The sequence below is a fragment of the Acanthaster planci genome, linkage group LG02 (genome assembly GCF_054643075.1).
Source record: "Acanthaster planci isolate LZ-2023a linkage group LG02, COTS_SCS, whole genome shotgun sequence".
NCBI lineage: Eukaryota > Metazoa > Echinodermata > Asteroidea > Valvatida > Acanthasteridae > Acanthaster > Acanthaster planci.
Genome location: NC_141778.1, coordinates 10,353,847 through 10,375,240, shown reverse-complemented (window position 1 = coordinate 10,375,240; position 21,394 = coordinate 10,353,847). Strand labels below are relative to the sequence as shown.

The 21,394-nt window shown below is 41.2% G+C and overlaps 1 protein-coding gene across 2 annotated transcripts; it reads left to right on the top strand.

The window, feature by feature from the left end:
• Positions 1-551: 551 nt before the first annotated feature.
• LOC110978300 (uncharacterized) lies at positions 552-20,724 on the top strand. Of its 2 annotated transcripts, XM_022233196.2 has the most exons (25): positions 565-678; positions 927-1,084; positions 4,385-4,627; positions 5,863-6,040; positions 6,215-6,342; positions 6,961-7,215; positions 7,378-7,503; positions 8,329-8,577; positions 8,807-9,091; positions 9,204-9,452; positions 9,582-9,860; positions 10,103-10,381; positions 10,684-10,920; positions 11,266-11,379; positions 12,043-12,170; positions 12,497-12,640; positions 12,812-13,211; positions 13,304-13,494; positions 14,043-14,219; positions 14,445-14,572; positions 15,028-15,127; positions 15,378-15,543; positions 15,698-15,764; positions 15,945-16,215; positions 19,132-20,724. In XM_022233196.2, the coding sequence occupies exons 1-25, from the start codon at positions 632-634 to the stop codon at positions 19,339-19,341; spliced, it is 4,809 nt and encodes a 1,602-aa protein (XP_022088888.2). In that variant the 5' UTR covers positions 565-631; the 3' UTR covers positions 19,342-20,724. The 2 variants fall into 2 exon arrangements, with proteins under 2 accessions (XP_086988611.1, XP_022088888.2); XM_087132485.1 differs by lacking the exon at positions 927-1,084 and having other exon boundaries at positions 552-678.
• Positions 20,725-21,394: the final 670 nt, after the last annotated feature.

The window sequence follows — 21,394 nt, the reverse complement described above, 5'->3', positions numbered from 1 at the left end:
TAACATCTTGTTTGTTTTTTATGTCATTTGTTTTGTTGTCCCTTTCCTTAGTTTCTTTTGCTTTGTTTTGATGAAATTGTTCTGGTCTGTTCTGTGTAAGGGGTATTATTTGTTGTATTTAATTTATTTCTTTTTTTCACTGACAGCACATCCGGGAGCATATTGATGTACCGAGTTTGACCCAGTCGAATATGTGTGATTTTTTTGTGCCAGCTTGGAGTTGCCTGATATCTCATTAAGTTATTTCTTAACGAGCGGGCACTATTTTGAACATGTTAAATGACAATACAATAGGCCCATAATATACATCCCAACGTGGTCACAGCTCTTTTGCTAAGCAGCCGTCAATCCTTGGAAATGTTTACAAAGCCTTCGAACAGAACATGTTGAGACCCGGGTATTTGCTGCAAATGTGCAATCATCCGTGCACACTCGCAACGTACGTACCTCGACCTATGGTTATATGAACAATATTGGATGGCATTTATGCAATCACAGCCAATCACCAACATAGCTGCGAGCACGTGATAACATTCATGTTGGCCGACCTAGCTGATTTTCCTCCCCACCTCTACTCCATGTCAGTGCTGCCTGTCACGAACGACGTTTGGAACCACTCCATACTCTGCTCATGTGTGGCTTTGTGCAACATTTCCTCCTCGATGCTCTTCAGTTTGGGTAGGAAATTCCAACTCTTGCCAAGGCCATTAATTTTCCACACTGCCAACAGTTATATTTTTATGGTGATCTGCTAATTCCTTCCACGTGAGCATTTAACTTTTGAGGAAGAGTTCCGGAACAAAATAACACTGTCTCCAGGGCAGACGAAAAATAAGGAAACTGTAAACAGAAAAATATGGCACTTCGGTGAAGAAAACAGAACGGCATGTATATTTTTTTACGCATGTCTACGACTTTATTTCAAGCTCCATCCAAATTGTGCGGACCATCATTGAATCCACGGACAATCCGTTCGTCATTACAATGAATTTCAGTGAGAGGGTGTCATTACGCCAGAGATTCACTGTCGTCGTTCTGTATTTGCTTCTTCACGGCTACGCCATTCAAACGACCTCTGCATCTGGTAAGTACTGGAAGTCGGTGATAATTAGGCCTTTGAGTATTTTTCCGTATTCGAGTCGGTAGTTACAAAGTGTGAGCGGTTGCACATGTAATTGTTTCTTGTATGCAAACTCTCAAATCAATGTAGAAGTCGCGCAAATCGATGAGAAAGCTCAGGTCAAAGCCAACATGGCGTGCATACACGTATACTCTGTGTCAGCGTTCTCACCTAAGCCTCCATGCTCAGTGCATAATCCCCTATTCATGCCAGACAGCTGGTGCACGTTTCGTGAAATGTGAACTTTTACATTAAAGTGGTACTTAATGTGACACGGGTGTATTGTAAGGTCAAAAGGGACACCTTTGACTTACATGGATCTCGAGGTCTTGTAAAATAGCAAACGGAATAATCAGGCTCGTTGTGTCTTAATTACCACGTAACCGTCCTAGTTTCGATTTTGGATCAGAATGAACTAGTGGTAGATTAGGTGGTTCTATTTCACACTTGAACAACCTACAGCATGGAGCAGCTACGCACTGTACATTTAATTTGCATTTTTAATCACTTTTAAAATCATTTATAATGCCTCATTTGAAAGCAGTCGACATGTTTTGGGCAAAACAAGTGTCGGGCTTTCGGCAACCCTGCTGCACCAAATGAGACATTCTGCTGTAATTTGTTTGCGAGTTATACAGGTAGTGATTGTCAAACAATAATTTCTAGGAATACATTTAATTGAAAATAATGCCAGAAATTGAATTGTTTCGACTGGTGGATGAGGTACAGTGACAGAACTAAATGGAACATGGCGGCACGGCTCAGAGGCTTATCCAAGTTATATGTGAGTTAGTTTCCAACCCAATCTCCCCCAGAACAACAATGACAGAAAAAGGATATACAGGCATTGAATGGCTTAGCAGTCAGTGCTATGTTTTCATGCTATTTATGATAAATGTTCTTGTCGGGGCGTATTAAAGTTTATTTTACATTTTACTTTTTTACGGTCAACTAGCTGCTTTGCTTTTTTTCGCAACACACGGTGTATTGTGTTTGACTCACGTGCATGTTCATGAGGGTCAGTGTGGACTATAGTCAGTATAATGAATTACAATAAAGCTACTTCACACTCATTTGGTTGAGTTTCACCTTGCTTTCATTCATTCATTCGTGCCCACCTTCGTTAAAGATTCAGAGTATAGCAGCTCATAAGAAAGTAGACAGTTCCCTGACTTCTTCTTTTTGTTTTGTTTTAATGGCGCTTTCAGCAACTCAGGCTATTTGCGCCAAAAACTGTACGTTTATTCATACACTTTATTAATCAGCATCACATTACGGAGTAAGGAAGAAGGTCCAGTGTTAGAGGCAGGAGGAAACCGGAGTACCCGGAGAAAACCTGCGAGAGCGAGTATGGACTGGAAACCAAATGCACTGAAAGCCTGGGCCAAGCCAGGACTCGAACCCGGGCTTCATTGGTGCAAGCGAAGAAAGACTTGCTACACTAACCCGCTCCCCCTGTTCCCTGACTTAACAATGCGGTTTTTTTTTAACGAGTCGGATGTTTGGGCGCTTACATTCGACCCTTAACCTCGCCAATTGTTGAATAAGCTTTATTTTCAAGAGACACCCATCCAGACTATTTACGTGGGCCAAATTCACGACAAAATAAAACCACGTCATAATGGGGTCTGCTCTTTTGAAGTCACAGTCATGTTTTTCTTACAAGTGGTTGCCAAAACCACGGAGGAAGGACAAAAAAAGAGTTTGAACTGTCGGGGCTATAACATCTGGCCGATTACCACTCTCTGGCATGCCCAGCTGAGTATGTCCATAGCCAGAGCGAAGCGCACGCCTGCTACCCACCACCTGTTTTGCAGCCATAAGCCCCCTTTGTACCCCATGATCGTCGCCGCAATTTTTCGTTGGTAATCTGCATCCCTAAAACGTTGTGTACTGCAGTATAGGAAGTTGAATATTCATGCCATTGTTGGTGCATGATTTGATCCGACAACATCATCAAATGTAGTGTTTGCGCAGTTGCTTTTATTAGGCTGTATACCCGAAGTGTTCATGTACAGTTGTTGCCCTTATCGAACTTGTTGCCCTTATTATTCTGGACTTCTTTTAGGAATAAATAGCCAAGCTGTTTGTAAGATTCTGTGTTTTGTTTGAATCATTTTTATTATGGCATTTGTACAAAGGCGTATATTATGAGACTTCACGATCACTCCCTGCGATGAAATAGCGCATTTTGTTGCTAATGAACTAAGCTTTCCGGTAGTAGTGAACATTTTGTTGGCCAGTCTTAGCCAAATTCGTCTAAGTCTTTGACACTGATGTATATTGGACAGAGGAGACTAGAATTACAAACGTTGCATGGATAATGAAACAGTGTGTCAATTTAAAAAGTTTATTTATGATGGCAAAAGTAGGTCTAATATGAGGAATTTTTCTCTCTCTATTTCCTGGTCACATCGATAGTTTGTATTTAATTGCAAGCAAAAAACTACAAGTATTGCCACGGTATTACTGGCCCCACTTGTCCAGCTAAGATGCAGGCAGCAATAAGGCATTTTTGGAATATTTTCTATTATTCGTCAGACTCGGCGGCGACCATCATTGGACGCTTTGAAGTGCCTAAGTTACAACTCTTTTTATGTCCTTCCTCCATGCTAAAACTATGGGTGGCCCGGCGTCGGTGCGAAAGTAAAAGAATAATTTACAAAGTGATACAAAATACCACATAGCTATCAGAAATTTTGACATCAGATGATAATACACATTCTACTTAATTCTAAAAGAAAATACAACCCTATTTAAAATCAATGAGACTATATCCATTTTGAACGAGCTGCAGGTAATTCAAAACTACTGTAAATTTTGGTCACATACAAATTGTAGGCAAAAAGAGAGTGGTGTGATCGCGGTGCAGTATCAAATATCTGATGTCTTTCACTTTCCCGTCAAACAAAGAGACCTATTTTGAAAGCGAGAATCGGAGATAGCCCTACGCCAGGATTTCACAACAACATGATTATGAAAAAACGGAGGGATATATAAATACAGATAGTTCAGGTCGGTGAGTACACTTCTCACGGTTCAACTTTCCATTCTTGGCTAAAAATAGTCAATGAGCCCGTAACAGTTGATAGGCATGGAAATGCTTAGAAAACAAGGCGTCAATTTAATGGCATGTGGTATATCTTTATAAATCGCATCTGTGAATCGGTTTAGGACACTGTGTGGTTTCTCTCTCCGCAATGTATGAGTTGCCTGTTGAAAGTAGTGTCTTCAAAATAATCAGTTCAATCAATGTTTGGACAGATGGAAACTACGATCTGGTATTTGTGGCCAACATAAACCCGCCGGGAATCTTCGTCGCTTCCACGGCAACCTTCGACTTTAGCCGTATCCAGGGCCTTGACGGGGATCAAATCAGACAACCCATCGATGTCGACTACGACCCCGTTGATGCCATGGTGTATTGGACTGACATCCAACTATCCACCATCAGCCGTGCGTTTTTGGATGGGTCTGGATTCGAGGTTGTGCTTTCTGATCTTCAAAGTAAGTCTAATCTTTTGCTTAAAATCAACTGTAACGCAAAATCAGTACTGCGATATTTGCCTAATCATACATAATTGTTTCAGTATGTGCGAGTTAACCTAAACCTCACTTTGTCACCGTTTTCAGAGAGAGCCTCACATGCAGATTTTGAAAAAAAACTCGTTTTCGAGATAATTGCCAGCTACAGCAGTTTCTCTTATTTCAAAATTGCAAAACATTCTAATGTGGAATAGATTTATGCAGAAAAAACTCGAATCGTTCTTTGAGGGGCAAGCTTTTGCATGAACCAAGTAATTGAAATGAGCTCAATGGTATACGGGCAATTCACAATCGAGCGGCTCCAAGAGTTTGCAACGCGTTGGCCAATCACAAGGCGCGAAATCTGTCGACTGTTTTCAAACGCGCATTGGGTCGACAGATTTCGCGCCTTGTGATTGGCCAACGCGTTGCAAACTCTTGGAGGCGCACTATTGTGACCACCTGTAGACGCTGAAATCAATTAGTTAAGATGTACGTCCGTTCGTGAAATCGAAAATTCTCCTTTTCCTACATTCTGGCCCTTCTTTTTAATGAATGCTTTCTTTGGTGTCTCTTGGTGCAAATGCAGCATCTATAGTTATCTTCATTTTTGCCCCCAACAACATTGATACATGTTTCGACATTGATGGTGTTTGGCTTGAGGAAGCATGTCACGAAGGTCAAGTACATTGTTTAAAAAACAAAATACATGTAGTGAAAAAATCCAAAGAGGAAAAATGTCATTTTGACACTTGTGTCTCTTCGTAAAAATGGTGACAACCCGCCTCAAGTTTTTAATAATTGAGCTTGAATTCATAAGTTATCTGCTACCGACAGGGTGTTGCATTAACTTAATCCCTTGATTTCCTCATGTGTATCTTGACTTCTTGTTTTGTGGGTTTTGTTAGATCAAACTAGGTGACTTGCTAATAAAGAAAGTGCCATTAAGCTGAAGACCACAGACTTGGATCATCCCAGATACCTCCCAAATATTAACCTTTTACGATCGTTATAACATAAGTCATATTTGAATTTGTGTTTGGTTTAAGCTTGAATGAGAGTAACAGACACTGCTTGAGTGTTAATTCTTGCATTATAAAAACATAAGTAGCTGTTGCTATATTATTTCTTGTTTTTGTACTGTTTGACTGGACCTGCGACGTGTCAGTAGTCTATCAACGTTTATCCTATCTGTGTCTCATGGATTTTCCCCTCAGCCCCAGAAGGACTTACCCTTGACATTTCGAATCGTGTGATGTACTGGACTGATACAGGTAGTGATCTTATAGAGCGAGCGTCGATGGATGGCCAGAACCGATCCGTGGTCCTCAACCTGGCTGATCTATCGTCAGGTACCGTGCAGCCCAGGTCTATCGTTGTGGATACTAACAGAAGGTCAGCTGCTACTTAATGCTGTATGTTTTTGTCCGAGTCATGGTTCGCATTGTTTTTGATGTGCACAGTACTTTTTTTGGATGGAGGAAGCAGAGTAGTTTTTAGATCTGTGAAACAACTTTTTAAACCTTTTACATTTTAATTTTAATTTTCTCTATTTCCTCTATTTTCCAGTAATCTGTTCTGGACTGATTGGGGTGACAACCCGCAGATAGAACGATGTGGTACCGATGGATCAGGTCGACAGGTGCTGGTGGACACAAATCTCAAATGGCCAAACGGTCTGGCTTTGGACCCTCAAGGTTATTATTCCCTTTATTCTGTATGTGTGCGACTGTTTTCGTAGTGAGACACTTTCCATATTTCACCCATTCTTCGCTTTGGGTATCATTTAGTTAGAGTTTTGAACCCGAATTACATTGTCTGAATGAAAATTGTGTATATGCTGTCTGATGTTAAATTTTGTCATTTGTAACATTTCCCCCTCCAACTGCGCCATTACTGTTGACATATTCCTTTACCCTACATTTCGAAACTCAACTTTTTCTAGCGTCTCTACTGTTCGTCAGAAAAGGATCTACACTTGAAAACTCCTACAATACAATTCCAGTGACCAGTTGACTGAAATTCCAGTACAGTCTCACCGTTCACCGCATTAATGTTGAGAGGATATACCTGGATTGAGTTACAGAACACTCACCTCAGAATTATTATGAAACGCTAGCTATGTGTACCACATTTGTGCTTTAATCGAAATAGAAGGAATCAAGTGCCAGTTAGCCAGTAGTTTAGCTTCGTTGTTATGTTTGCCCGGCTCCGGTTTTACATAAACAGGAACCAGTCTTTAAAAACGGATTTTTCACGTTTCTACCAATTTATCTTTTGCCGGATTCCATTTTGTGGCTATAAATTTCACACAGGACAAAGGCTCTACTGGTGCGACGCCTATACAGATCGCATAGAGTCGTCAGATCTTCTTGGGGAAGGTCGTCGGATTCTAATCGATTTATCCGAACAAAATATTGAACCTTTCGACATTGCTGTGTATGATGGTTGGATATTCTGGACAGACTGGTCCTATAAGAATGTCATTCGCATGGATTTCTTGGTTACGAGTTTGAGTATCCACGGGTCGCAAAGTTTTTCGAAAGCCGGTGGACTTCGGATTTACAAAGGTAAAAGTTAGAGTGATAAATCGTTTTCATTTTATTGTTTCGCTCATAGGGAATATTTGATGACCTTTTTTTTTGAGGTTCACACGTTGAATATAAGTACTTGAAAAAACAAATTGCTTTTAAAACAACGACTTAATTTGAGCACTTGAACCTTTTTTTTAGATACCATGCAAGATCACACTTGCCAGCATCTGATGCCGTGTCACAATGGTGGGCGTTGCCGTCAATATCCTCTTCACTATGAGTGCGTCTGCCAGGATCCATTTGCTGGCATTAACTGCGAAATAGGTAGGTCTGTTGCCATGTATTCAATTGAACCACCTGGCACCTTTCTTCAGACTAATCCGTAGATACACTAATACGCGATGGCACTGCATGCATGTGCGCGTATCTGAATCTGGAGGCGCTTGCATTTAGCAATTCGAGACATTGGTGTAAGAGAAATTAACACGCATAAACCACCTGCTTAGGAGGCTATTGCCGTCGCAATAAAAATGCTCCAGAAATACATTGTTGAGCCGACTAACGATAGCAGTCAATGCTATGGACCACACGCAAAATCTTCCTTTGTAGTCTTACTGTAAGAATCTTCAAGGTTATTGCCTCTGTAGCCTGTATAATGCAAAGACGATACGGGATTTATGCAGTTGAAAATTTGTTACGCACATCGTGCCTTTTTATCATGTGAAGCAAGGTATGAGACGGAGAGAACCCCCCTGCTTTGTATAGGTCATTGTCTCGCAGGAATCTGGGAATTCCTTTCAGACATCTTGGGGGGGGATGTGTTAAGTAACAATAGTCTGGAATGTGCATAGGGATTGGACATGTTGGGGGGTACCCCTCGGTCTCATTTCTTGCTGGGTATACTTTTTATTTGACAACAACAAAATTAGCTTATCGTCATTCTCTCCTTATTACCTGCACATGAGCAGCACAGCGCCATCTAAGACTGCATTTTCTGCACGGACTGCTGGTGTTATCGTTTTATTTCTTTCCAATTTCTGACTTAAAGGAATGCAGACTTACTTAATACTTAGCAACCCTAATTCAACTGATGAGTTATACTTTTGAATCTGAGCTAAATTGATTTGTTTATTTTCCATCTTTTGGCAGACTTATCTGTACCCAAGTACTCGATCAGTTGCCCTAGCAACGTGAATCGCATCGTCGACATCAACGTCACATCCTCCTTTGTATCATGGCCTGAGTTGAATGTTTCAGATCCAAGCCTAGAGTTGCAGTGGAACGCCAGCCATCATCCAGCTGACGAGTTTCCCGTCGGAGAAATTTGTGTGGTAACGTACACAGCTAATGACCAAGAAGGAAACTCTGTATCTTGTAACTTCACCGTGGCCGTGACAGGTTTGTTTTGACTAAATGGCACTGTGCTGTTTGCATTTATACAAAATGCTTTTCATTTTATCACACTGTAGCAGTCAAATCATCACTCATTTTCCCTGTGTGTTCCATTTGCTTTTTATTTAGCAATTCAAACAGTACAAAGTTTAAGAATTGTTGCGGCTCCTTTCAAAGCTCGCTAGGGCGTAAATGCTTCTTTTATATGCCCATTTTTGTCTGACATGTAATACAGGAGTTGGATTGGAGTGTCCATCCGATGTTACAGTCACTGCTAGTCCTGAGGTTTCTGTTGCCAATGTGTCATGGGTACGGCCCAGAATCATCTTCAATGGTCTCCCACTACCAGTACTGTTTTACGTCGGCACTCCACCCATACAGGCTACCAGTGATACTGATGGCAATGTGCATGTGTACTCAGATTACCGGCCAGGTGATACGTTCAGTGTTGGTGTTACTCGCGTCAAGTATCGCATTCAAGAACTGGGAACAAACTGTCATTTTTATGTCACTGTTGCAGGTGGGTGCTACATCCTTTGCACACCTCTATAATATATCTGTATTAAAGCTGTCACAGAATTGGTTTCTCGACTTAAAGAAACCACTTTTCTTTAAATCATCTTCTATACCAGACAAGTCTCCACCTGTCTTCGTCACTGGTTGTCCTGGAAACATCAGTCGTCTTGCTGACAGCAATTTTGCATCTGCCTCTGTGTCATGGCTGGAGGTGACAGCGTCAGATCCAAGCTTGCCGTTGCTATGGAACCGAAGCCATCAGTCAGGGGATATGTTCCCTGTTGGTGGTGTTACCAAAGTAGAATACACAGTAACAGACCAAGCTGGCAACTCTGCAGATTGTCATTTCACTGTGATAGTCACAGGCAAGCATGGAATTGTTTTTTCTGAGACATTTCATTTATTTTGAAGGATCGTTATTAATAATGTGGTAAAATACGTACACTCCTTAGTGTCAAAACCTGGTTATGTTTGCCCCTTTTGTTGTTGCCCAGGAGTTAGGCTGGACTGTCCGCCCAATGTCACCGCCGTCACTAGTCCTGGAGCTTCTGTCGCTAATGTGTCATGGGTCCAACCCAGTGTCACCTTCCAAGGCCCTCCACAAGAAGTGATGTTCTACATCAGCGATCCACCTGCACAGGGTGCCAGTGATGCTCAAGTGCGTGTGTTCTCAGACTATAAGTCAGGAGATACCTTCAGTATCCAAGCTACTCGTGTCACATATTACGTCCAGGGTCTAGGAGCTCAGTGCCAGTTTGATGTCATTGTTCTGGGTAAATAAGCTAAACTTCTCAATATTCATAGTGAGATTTTTTGCGGGGGAGTTTTTGATTAATGCATATGGTTTGTATACAATAATTCTATTATTTTTAGTCACATTAAACTGTATTTTCTGCAGTTTGGATCTTCTCTATAATGTTTGCAATTTCTGCTCGAGCAAATATGTCGTTAAGTTGCCATGAAGATTGTCATCTTCACAAGTATTTGGAAATTACTATCTGAATTTTTTCTCAAGATGTCGAACATCCAGAGGTGTACGACTGTCCAGAAGACGTCACCATACCTGTCATCGCATCGTCCAATCACGTGCTTCACAACTGGACCCCGCCCAAGGTATCCGACAACTCCGGCCACGTCGACGTGACCTTTAGATGCTCATCATCAGCTGTCTCGCTTACCGATTGCAACCAAGCCGGAAATGGCACATTCTCGGTCGGAGTGACCACAATACAATACATTTTTGAAGATAGGTCAAAGAACGCAGCGATGTGCAGTTTCACTGTCACAGTTACAGGTATGCCCCTGCTTTATTCAGTTTGTGACTTGCTGCACCAACATATCAGCTTTTTTTGCTCATTAAAGTTATATCTGCCGCTCCATAACTTGAACTACTCAGCCAATTTTTGGTGATGAAAATTTCCCAAATATTTTTGACTTTCCAAATCTTAGTCTTCAATAAAACATCTCTCAGATAGTTGGGTTTGTTGGCTCCCATGTTGAATAATCAAATATTTGTTGATAGGAAATTTGCTTTACGCTTTACTTCTCGATGTTGCACACCTCGCTGCTGATTTTCTCACATCCCTCTATCTTTAGTGGTGAATCTTATCTGTCCGGCGAATCTCGACGAGGTCTTTGCTGAGCCAGGCTTTACAACAGCCAGTGTGAACTGGAGGGAACCAGATCTGACTGGATGGAGCAGGCCTACAAATTTCACTTCCAGTGCCAGTTCTGGTTCTGTATTTGACATTGGGCCCCATGAAGTTGTCTACCGGCAATGGTTTGAATCGTACCAACTTCTACTGCAGTGCTCTTTTACAATCATGGTTTTCGGTAAGCTATTTGTATATGACATTAGGGAAGAGACTGGACATTTGTCAAATTCAAAAGAATGAACGTGGAAAAGTGGTAATCAGTGACATTCGATTAACCTCTTTGTAAACTTGTTCTGAGAACAAGCCAGAAAATGGGAGCGCCTGATATTCATTAAGAAAAACATTCAGATCCAAAAGAGACACATGCGTTCGTAAGTAGTAGGGGAATAGTATTTCCTGAGATCCTTGAAAAACCGACAGTCCTCGAGGGCTTTTTAATTTTAGGCACATTTTGTTTCAGAATAGTCTTCATGCCACTTTGGTTTCGACTGCCGGTTAGTGTTGTTCATGTTTTTGTCTACAGGTCAGTGTCCAGCAAACACCACATATGAAGGCTCAAAAACCCTAACTTGGCGTGCTACACCTGCAGGTTCGACGGCAAAGTCCGTTGAAAGATGTAACCTTCTAACAGATAACGGTAATGGAATAAGAAAGTCGTATCCCCAGTGGCATAATTAGGAGGAGTACGTGGCCCCCTCCCCAGGCGCAGTTCTTGAGCAATTTTTTTCGGGGGGGGGGAGCTAGACCTTTCGTACATGACGTCACTTTTAACTGTTGCTATTGCTCTTTCAGTTTGATAGGAAAATGAAGAATCTTATGTATATTTCTTATAATGACCCTGCAGGGTGATCATGGACTATTCATTTAGTTCATAAGAAATTAAACGAAATATTGCGATTCCAATATTTTTCAGGTTTATTTTGCATTTCTGAGGGGGGTAGTAAAAGGAAATGGGGGTGTAGGGAGGCTCCACCCTATCCCCCCGGAACTGCGACTGCCCCCCCTTCCGATGCCTTTTGCCCCGGGTTTCCTCCCCAATTTGAAATCTTTGAATATTCTCAGTTGAAATACAGCTACAGCTCATTTTCTTGTTGTGCCCCTTGAAAAAATATGTGCTCCCCTGGGTGCCCCCTACCAGACATTTAGCCTTAGTTACGCCACTGGGTATCACATTTTCTGAAACACATTGATTCCACACTTTGTAAAGCTACATCATTAAATTTGGAATACCCAGTAAAAGCACAAACTAGCACAAAGACAGACTCTTTTTTTAATTTTATGTTTTTGCTTCTAATTTTAGCTGGCCAACCGCTTGCCCTAAGAAACTGCTCACTTTTAGATCCTCCTATATACTTCCAGTGGGAGCTACATGAACGTCGGAGCTGCGGTGAGGCAAGGAATGAGGTCACTATTCAAGATGTGGAAGAGGTAATATATTTCAACTCTCTGATTTGTAAAGTTTCTCCTATCTGAAAATGTATTAAACAAGGGCTTATGCAGTTGACTGTGGTCTCTGCTGTTCTGTCAAAAAAACTTGTCCCACTTTGCTCACTATCTGGGTGGTGGAGATGTCTGCACCTGACAGAAAGAGGTGAGTTCGAGTAATGCCCAAGCAACCTTATAAATTTGTTTGGGAAAAATACATATACGGTGCCAATAAATTATGTTGGCAAAGAATAGGGCCAATCGTCTAGACTAGGGTTTCTTACGACAAGATTTAAATTCTTATTCGGCAGTGTCAATTTTCCTGATAGGTAGAGGTCAGTGAAGGTAACGCAGTTGAAGTTGCCCAGTTTCTGGCAAACCAGACTTCACAAACTCCCGAGAATGCAGACAATGTGGGAGCTGTCTCTAACATTTTGGAAAACATCGCTGAAGCGGGATCAGGAGACAAAGAGGTATGATAGAAACTTTGAGAACAAGACGTGTCCATCATTAAAGGCGTGGATGATTTGTTTCATTTTTTTGGATTGATTGCAATCAGAAACGTGTAGGTAGAAATCGGGATACATTTGTAATTAAGCAATTGTCATTTGGTCTTTTGTTGTCTGTACGTGTCCTCTCTGAAGGTAACGAAATTGGTGGTCAAGACTGTGAGCAATGTTATTCAGAGCGTAAAGACCACTCCCGATCAATCTGTTGATGATGTTGGTAGCTCGTCTGCCATCGTCCAGTCTGTGGAGACTCAAGTCTCCTTGACGCTTCGGCAGGAAGGTCAGGTCAGAATACGGCAAGACACTGTCCACGTCGAGGCGGTCAGTCTGGACGCCGAGAAGGCCAGCGGCGGATTCAGCTTTGTGTCCACACCACAGCCTCCGGGTCAGCAAGATAGTTCAGATGGACCACAGAAAGGCTCACTTGCTGGTACGGAGGTCAAGACATTTGAAAATGCAAGTGACATACCGAAGGATGTGGTAGCTGCTATTCGGTTACCAGCTAGCATTGTTGATTTCCTTCAGTCTTCTGATGGTAAGTGCTCTCCAGAGATGATGTATCCTGGATTAATTTGCACGTTCAGTTTTTCTTACGGAGTTATTTTAAGTCTGTTATTCCTTTCAAAGATAACAGCTCCAAACCTCTTCGAGCTAGTTTCATCGTCTATGCCGATGACACTTTGTTTAAGTCAGCGCGGATTAAAGGTTCCCAAGGAAAGAACGGCTCCACTCTCCGTGTTGCAGGATCGGTCGTCTCTCTCTCTCTGGAGGATATTGAGTTGGTTAACCTCACTGAACCGGTGATTATTGAGTTCAAGGTGAGATGAAGTGTCATGGGCGAGTCTTTGAAGGTTGAACGAAACAACTATTTCAAACCGGTTTGAAAGTTGGCGTGGTCAACCCTCTTATGTAGGAGCATAAGTTGAATTGAACTGAATCGCGAATGAGAATCGATTTGATTTTAAATAAGTAAAAATTATAATAAATAAATGATAACTTATTTATTTCTAAAGAACAAATTATGTTCAAATGCGCTGTACACTGAAGACATTTACGTAGTGCAATGAAGACATTTAAACGTGGTTGAGCCGATTCCGTACAATACCAGCACTGACATAACTCTTATCATTGCCTTACAGCACAGGATAGACAGATAGTCCTTGGTGATCTTGACTGATTAAAATAGTTGTTTTGGGCAATTCACGAGAAGCTTTACGCCAAGTTTTTACTTTGATATCATTTCTATCGTGTTTCCAGCACCCACCTTTTTGTTTTTGACATTTTGCTGATTTCTTTTCAACATGCTCATGCTAAGTTTCTTTACAACAACATAACAAAAGTCTTTCCATCTCTGTCACCTCTTCAGGCACCAAGCGTGAATAGAACAGAGAGGAACAGGACGACCATCCATTGTGTCTTTTGGGATTTTGACCTGAATGATCATGTTGGTGATTGGTCAACAGCCGGTTGTGCCTTGTCAGGACAGACCGATGACCGAGTGTCCTGCCATTGCAATCATGCCACCAACTTCGCAATCCTCTTAGTATGTACTTTTGGTTTGCTCACATGTAGTTTTCTTGATGTTGGAATAAGTTAGATTTAAAGCAAAGACCCGCCTGTTAGACAACAGAACCTCCTGGGCAGTTTAAGTAACTAGGACTTTTTGTCCGATGCTACGGTATTCAGCCGTTTAAATTCCTGACACATAACACCTTGCATTGGGAACTTTTATATATCTGTTTCTTGTTTGTTTTTGTGTTCATCTTAGGATGTAAAGGGCCAAGAACCAAAAGCAAAAGACGCTGCTCAGAGAGCACTTGATATCATCAGTCAGGTCGGCTGTGTCTTGTCAATCATAGCTCTGTCTATCACGGTGATTTTATACCTCGCTATAAGGTACGAGAAGTAATTATTTCACAAAAAGTCAAACAATCATCCCCGTAGGATTGGCGCACCATTACAAATCCTGAATATGGTGTTCAGTTATACTGCATATGCCCACATGACAATGATGTCATAGAGGTTTTCGTTCTGGATCTTTCCGTATTAAGTGATGGGATTACAGTCAATAGGGTTTGCTTACCAAGAAGTGAGTAGCTGTAGCTAAGAACTGAGAATTTAGTTGGACACAACCTGCGTAGGCCTACGCCCTACGTGTATATTTTTTGCCAAGACAAAGTACACCATTTAACCACGGTTAGCTATTCTACCATTAAAACACAGACTGATATTGCACAAACCTCACGTTTCTAAAGGAGTCTGCATTTAGAGTTTTTCTGTAGCTATTGACCTTTTGGTGCCAACTGCATGTCTTAGTTAAATAGCTCAAATTGGTTTCCTGTATCCCACAGGAAGTTACGAAGTGGCATATCTCGTCAGATTTTCATCCACTTCTGCGTCTCCCTACTGATGCTGTATATTGTGTTCCTGGCCGGTGTTGACAATGCACGGGTGAGTTTCGTTGCACTGCAGCTGTTTTGCCTCGTTTTTACAAAGAAATTAGTATTTCTCTTCGATCACTATTAATTTACTTAAAACACTCCCTGAAGTGACACAGAATGTTGAAACAAATGATGCTCAAGACCTGCACAAAATGTGTTGCTTTCTAAATAATCAAATTTTAGGTTATGTAAGTGAATACCTCTCATCCTGCGAAGCAGCAATTTATTACCGTCTGATTTATTTCCTTAATAATGAAAAGGGATCTGGGGGTGGTTGTGTGTTTGTGGCTGCTTTACTCCACTACTTGACTCTATCCACTATGATGTGGATGGCTGTTGAAGCCAGGAACATGTATATCAGTACGGTGAAGGTGTTCCCAGAAGACAGGCCTCGGTACATGCTCAAGGCTTGCCTCATTGCTTGGGGTGAGTTTCTGTTTATTTTTTTTCCAAATACAGTGAATATTCCACATGGTTAGGTTTTGTGGGTGGCTAAAATCGATTACTCTGTTTCCAGAGGTTATTTTATAGTCGAAGATGTCACTTTTCTCATTTTGCTGTCACTTCATTTTATTTTCAGGATCTCCATTGATTGTGCTGATTATTACATTGGCAGCAGCCACAGATCACTATCAGAACGAGCATTAGTAAGTACAGTTTTTAGGGTTTTGAGTAGAAGAGAGTGCTGGGAGGTCGAATCTCATCATTGTATCGACCAAGTCAAATCGAATCTTCTTGTCGTATATACCCGTATATCATATCTAAAGGAGCGCTGTATGTTAAGCAAAATTTCGTTGTAAAATTCTTTCATTTTCTTGAATTTCTAGTTGTTTCCTGCGTCCTGATCTGGTGTTGTATCTCAGTCTTCTGGTCCCCATCGGTCTCATCCTCATCCATAACATCGTCATCTTCGTCTTGGTCATGCGTAGTCTCCTGAAGGTCAAAGAGGTATCACGCTCCCAGCAGATCTCCAAACGCCTCCAGAACGCCGTGGGTATCTCTGCCCTCATGGGACTGACCTGGTGTTTTGGGTTCCTGGCCATTGAAGGAGCAACTTTCACATTCCAACTCATCTTCTGTGTTGCCAACTCATTACAGGTGAATTTCAGAGTAACAAATACAACAAGTCGTCTGTTTTTGACATTATGATCATGTTGCCCATATACTCCATTCATTCCTCAGTCCGAGCTTAATTTATTGATTGATTTACAGCTATATGTAAATACAAAGTTACAATAGAATTGGCTCAGCTTGAACTGGTAAAAACATTGATTTAAATAATGACAATACATTATAATATTAATACAAAATACAAACATTAAAACATTAGCAGTAAAAACAAAATAATAATATGATTAAAAGATACAGATACAAAATACACACAATCTGCATGGTGTCTACTCCCTCGTGTAATCAGAGGTTTAAACCTGTGCCACAGCTGCCAAACGAAATCTGGTTCACCAGGACAACACTAGATTGAAAAAAAAAGGAATTTACAGTGCGTTTAGAGGCACCGCCGAGTAAGCGCAGCCGTCTTTCTTAGGCAATAATTCATACAAACCGCACTCAGGATGTGACTTGTCTTTCATTGTGGCACGCACTTGTTTCACGTGTCGTTTCTAAAAGATACCTTCAATAGACGGCAGCTGAAACTCTGTGATATTTGATGCAGCTCTAATTAACCACTTTCGAAGGTATTTCCTATCCAACGCCGAAAAGTTCCCATACCAGACTGTAATGGAGAGCGTCAAAACGCTCTCGATCACTGCCTGGTAGAATCTCACCAGCACGGCGGGGTAGACACTTTTTCACACAGTGAGAAACGTGTGTCCCAACGTTGATACCCCAAAACTTCGACCCCGTTGATCGACACATAGGATTTCACTCCTCCTTTTCCGAAACCCACAATGATATCCTTTGACTGAGATTAAAGTTCCAGATCATTGTCTGAACATCAATGCACCAAATCCTCAGTTTCCTAGCGATAGCGCTTCTCACTGGAACGAATAAGGCCAGCCACGGTCGTATCATCTGCAAATTTGACAATGAGGGTACCTTCCTTGGTCTGTAAACAATCATAAGCGAACAATGAATACAGGCAAGTATACCATGCAAGATATGGGATGGAGGGGTACCCCCCTTTCCTGTCCAATCCCTGTACACACTCTAGACTAATGTTACCTAACACATCCTCCTAGAAGTCTGTAAAGAATTCCTGAGATGAATCGCTCAAGCAATTTTTGGGGTATCACTTTGGCATGGGTATAATCATAATATAATATACTTTTTTCAGGACATGTGGCACCTCACATAATAAGTGACCATTAAAATCAAAGTAAAAATTTGGCAAAGTTCAATAGCACAGTTTTTAAGCAGTCTTGGGAAATCCCAAATAGGACCGAATTACCTTAACCTCCCGAAGGTGCGACAAGTTTCGTGTCTGTTTTGCAGAAAGCAATTGGACTAGTGTCCGAAACGACTGTAACAATGGTTGAGTTTTTTTTCTGCTGGAGTCGAGTCATCTGGCACTACTATCTTTTTCTGGTTTTTGTACGGGGCGATTCTCTGTAGGTTCCTCCATATTTCTTAGTCTCCACAGTTCAGCATGTCTTTTTCCACTTTTTGTTTATTTTCCCTTTAGGCATACTTATTAATTTATTTAAACTGCAATCTGGAACTTGTATTGGTTTGCTTAAATGCGATGACATCATTGGTCTTAAAGGCCGCGTCCCGTTCTTTCAGAGCTTGTCGTAGCGAAGAGTTAAACCACGGTTTCTCATTGGCCCGTATTGTCACCTGCTTCTCTGACAACAGCCTATAAAGTCCCAATACTACCTGAGTGGATCGATCCCTCGTCAATAAACACATCCCACTCCGTTCAAGCAAAATAACCGTGTTCAATAGATGGGGCTTTCCAGAGATGCACAGAGGTGTTAGTCGGCTTTGTGATTCTCAGCTGTTGCCAATAGCTAGAGACAAGATGAATCATGTTGTGACCTGAATCACCAAGGGGAACCCTTCGTAATGCCATGTACGCATCCGCAGTCTTAGTATAACAATGATCCAGAACCCTGTCCTATCTCGTATGACACTAACATGTTCATAGAACTTAGGTAGTACTTTCTTCAAGTTACAGTGGTTAAACTCACCAACAACGATGGCATACCCTCCCCGATTGTGAGCCTCAAGACTAGAAATTGCAATTGGCAATTGATCAATAATACTAGAGGGGCTGTTAGCATTGGGCGGATAATAAGCAACAGTGAAAAATCAGCGACTGAAGAAGGCAGAATGGCCAGCGCATTTAATCGACAGCATTCTAATTCTGGGGTGCGTACACTACTCCTGAGTGACGTAAAAACACACTCGCCTTGTTCACCTGGTTAAATTGTCTATGTGATCTGAATAGTGTAAATCGAGGCAAAGACACATCAGATTCTGTGACAGAATAATCCAACCATGTCTGGGTCGGCAAAAACACTAAACAGTCAAGAAAATCCTTCTTCGGCTCAATATGACATACCAGTTCTTCCATTTTCTGCCGTATAGACTGTACGTTGGCAAGGAAATGGTTGGTAGCGGTGGTTTGTAGCTGCGTCTCCGAATCCTGACTAAAACACCTCCGCGCTTGCCCCTTCTTCTCTCGTTTCCAGCTCTGCTAAAGCCTTATCATTTGTTGGGCCTTGGCAGAATTCCCTGATGACATTCTGTATAAAATTCAGCCTTTCCGGGCGGTGTTCACATGGTGTGGGGAATGTAACTTCTGAATAGTTTACACATGACTATAAGAAACAGCAAGAAGTAGGTAAAAACGAAAAAATTAAGAGCACTCGTAGCACCATGTCGCCATGCTTCGGAGCCATAATTCTGCTTGTTAATTGATGTGACACTTAGCACTCAACTTCGTGTATTCAATACGTTTCACATGATTACAACTTTCCGTAGCTTTTTGAATGTGATACAAAATTAAGAAACGAACGTAGATTTAAACTAGGCAGATTTGTTGTATTTTAGGGCGTGATCGTGTTCATCATGTTCTGCGTTCGACGAGAGGAAGTTCGCGCGGTCGTGGCGCCCTACTTCAGTCTCATCTGCTGTGACTACGACTGTCGGCTGCCCAGGCTGCATCCTAAGTGGTCCTACGATCTTCAGCTGACGTCTGAATCAGCACCTAACTCCCTAGAAAGCGCTCGAGTAACAAAGCAGACGTCTTTCACTGCATAAATATGCAGCATAGACTTTCTGTCTAGTTTTGTTGGGTTATTTTGGTGTATGTTCTGCTGTTGGTTAGTCGTTTGTATGTTTGTTTTTCGAGGCCTGCAAAGTCGCTGCAGTGGATGGTGACTGGTCCTTCCTTTTGCATGAAGTCTTTTGGAACTCAAGGCAAAGCCACATGCTAAAAGATTGAATGAAAAGAAAATGAAATAAGAAAGCTAAAAATTATTTAGTTGAACACTATACATTTATTTCTTGTATTGAAGCCAGTCAGTTATATCCTGTATCAAGTCAGTCTTGTATAAAGTCAGTTTAGTTAGCCAAAACCTAACAATATCAGAACAGCAGTTGGGCATCCAAAGCACTCAGATAACTCAAGTAAACTCAACTTTAAGACAATCTTAAAATGTTGTGCCACTCGGCGAGCGGAATATGAGCGATTCACAGTAGTGCGCCACCAAGAGTTTGCAATGCATTGGCCAATCAGAACGCGTGAAATTTGTCGACCCTTTCCGAACGCGCATGGGTCGACAAATTCCGCGCATTGTGATTGGCCCACGCGTTGCAAACTTTTGCTGGCGCACTACTGTGAAACGGCCGTATTAGAAGATATTACTGCGGTGGCGCGACGCTTGTTGACAAGTCACATGCCTTCTCGACGAAAAGGTTGTTGTGATTTGTCACATGCACGATTGCTAGTGCGTCAAACTTAAAAACGCTTGTGTGAGTACCATACGGTGCCACCGCAGTAATGGCATCTGATCCGATAAGCCTTTATCACATAACAGAGGTGGAACACGTTTATATATTTTTTCTTTGAAAAGTTATCCAATTCTTGCCGTTATTGTAGTTTAGTAAATGAGTTTTTTAGCCTTGGAGTTGGATTTGAAATTCATAAAAGGATATGATCAGATGTCGAATATTTTTAATGTATTTTGATGTCTCTAAAAGAATCAAGGAACTGGAATATCAATGCTGGATTGTAAGATTGAGATATTTTTAAATTTTTTTAACATTAATTACGATCTTTTGGAAAAACAAAATCCAATTTCGAAGTACTTTTATTAGCCTGACATTTCTTGAGAGCTTTCTGTGTGAGTGGTTGATAAAGTTTATCGTAATCTTTTGCTTTAAATTCGTCTTTCTTGAACTCTATAAGGGTACTATTTTGTGCTTTCCTAGAAAAAAATACAACGTAAATAAGAAAAAATAATTGTTTCTTATTTCCAGAAAACAGATTGCTGTAAAGTACACAACCTATTTGCCATCCAGCGCCTTGATGAAACCTTTTACAAAATAGGTTGCAAATGTTCATGTTCGTAATGACATTATTGATGATGGTTCTAAATCTGGAATTAAATTCTGCATTTTTTTGCGTTTGTCAGATTACAATGTTTATCGGACTCATTTGTACTTAATGTTTTTGTGGCAGGTAATACAAGAAAACATCACTTGGTAATGGACTCAAACAATTCTTAACGTGTGAGCTTTCCTCTTACCGGTTACAGTCCATTATTCTGGATGGCCAGAAAAAAAAAGAAAATATTACTGGGTTCGGGAGAGGTACTGCTCCTTCGTCCAACGGATAAAACGAATTTTCGAAATGCTTCTTGCCGTAGCCGATTCGATCAACCAGTCTGCTTGAAGCAATGGCATATAAAAAAAGAAGTCATTTCTCGCAGTCTAAGTGATCGGCTTGATTGGATTTCATTTTTCTTGGTTTTTTAATATTTTTGGTGGTTCGCTTACAGTGCTTCCCTTGCTCCCTGAGCGGAAAAGAAAAGCGTTTTGCAAGCAGTTCAAAAACTATACACCATGAATTGTGTCTGGAACTTTTACAACGATTTTTCCCCTGGAGTTCTCTCACAACATCTATGTATGTTCATTTCCTGATATACAATCAAAAGTTGAAATCTGCTTTGTTCCAATGACCTCAGGCTCAGTCCTTACCATTTTAAACTTCCTTGTATTGTATGTTTATTTTGATGACTTTGAACATCATCCAGGTCAACTCTCCCAGGCCAGTTGGAAATGCAAAATTCTATTTGCATTGAGAGCTGGC

Coding starts and splice junctions, on each gene's coding strand:
- LOC110978300 (XM_022233196.2), top strand. CDS start 632: ATGTGTGGCTTTGTGCAACATTTCCTCCTCGATGCTCTTCAGTTTGG. Junction 1,085..4,384: donor TCAAACGACCTCTGCATCTG/GTAAGTACTGGA, acceptor ATGTTTGGACAG/ATGGAAACTACGATCTGGTA. Junction 16,216..19,131: donor GTGTTGCCAACTCATTACAG/GTGAATTTCAGA, acceptor GTTGTATTTTAG/GGCGTGATCGTGTTCATCAT.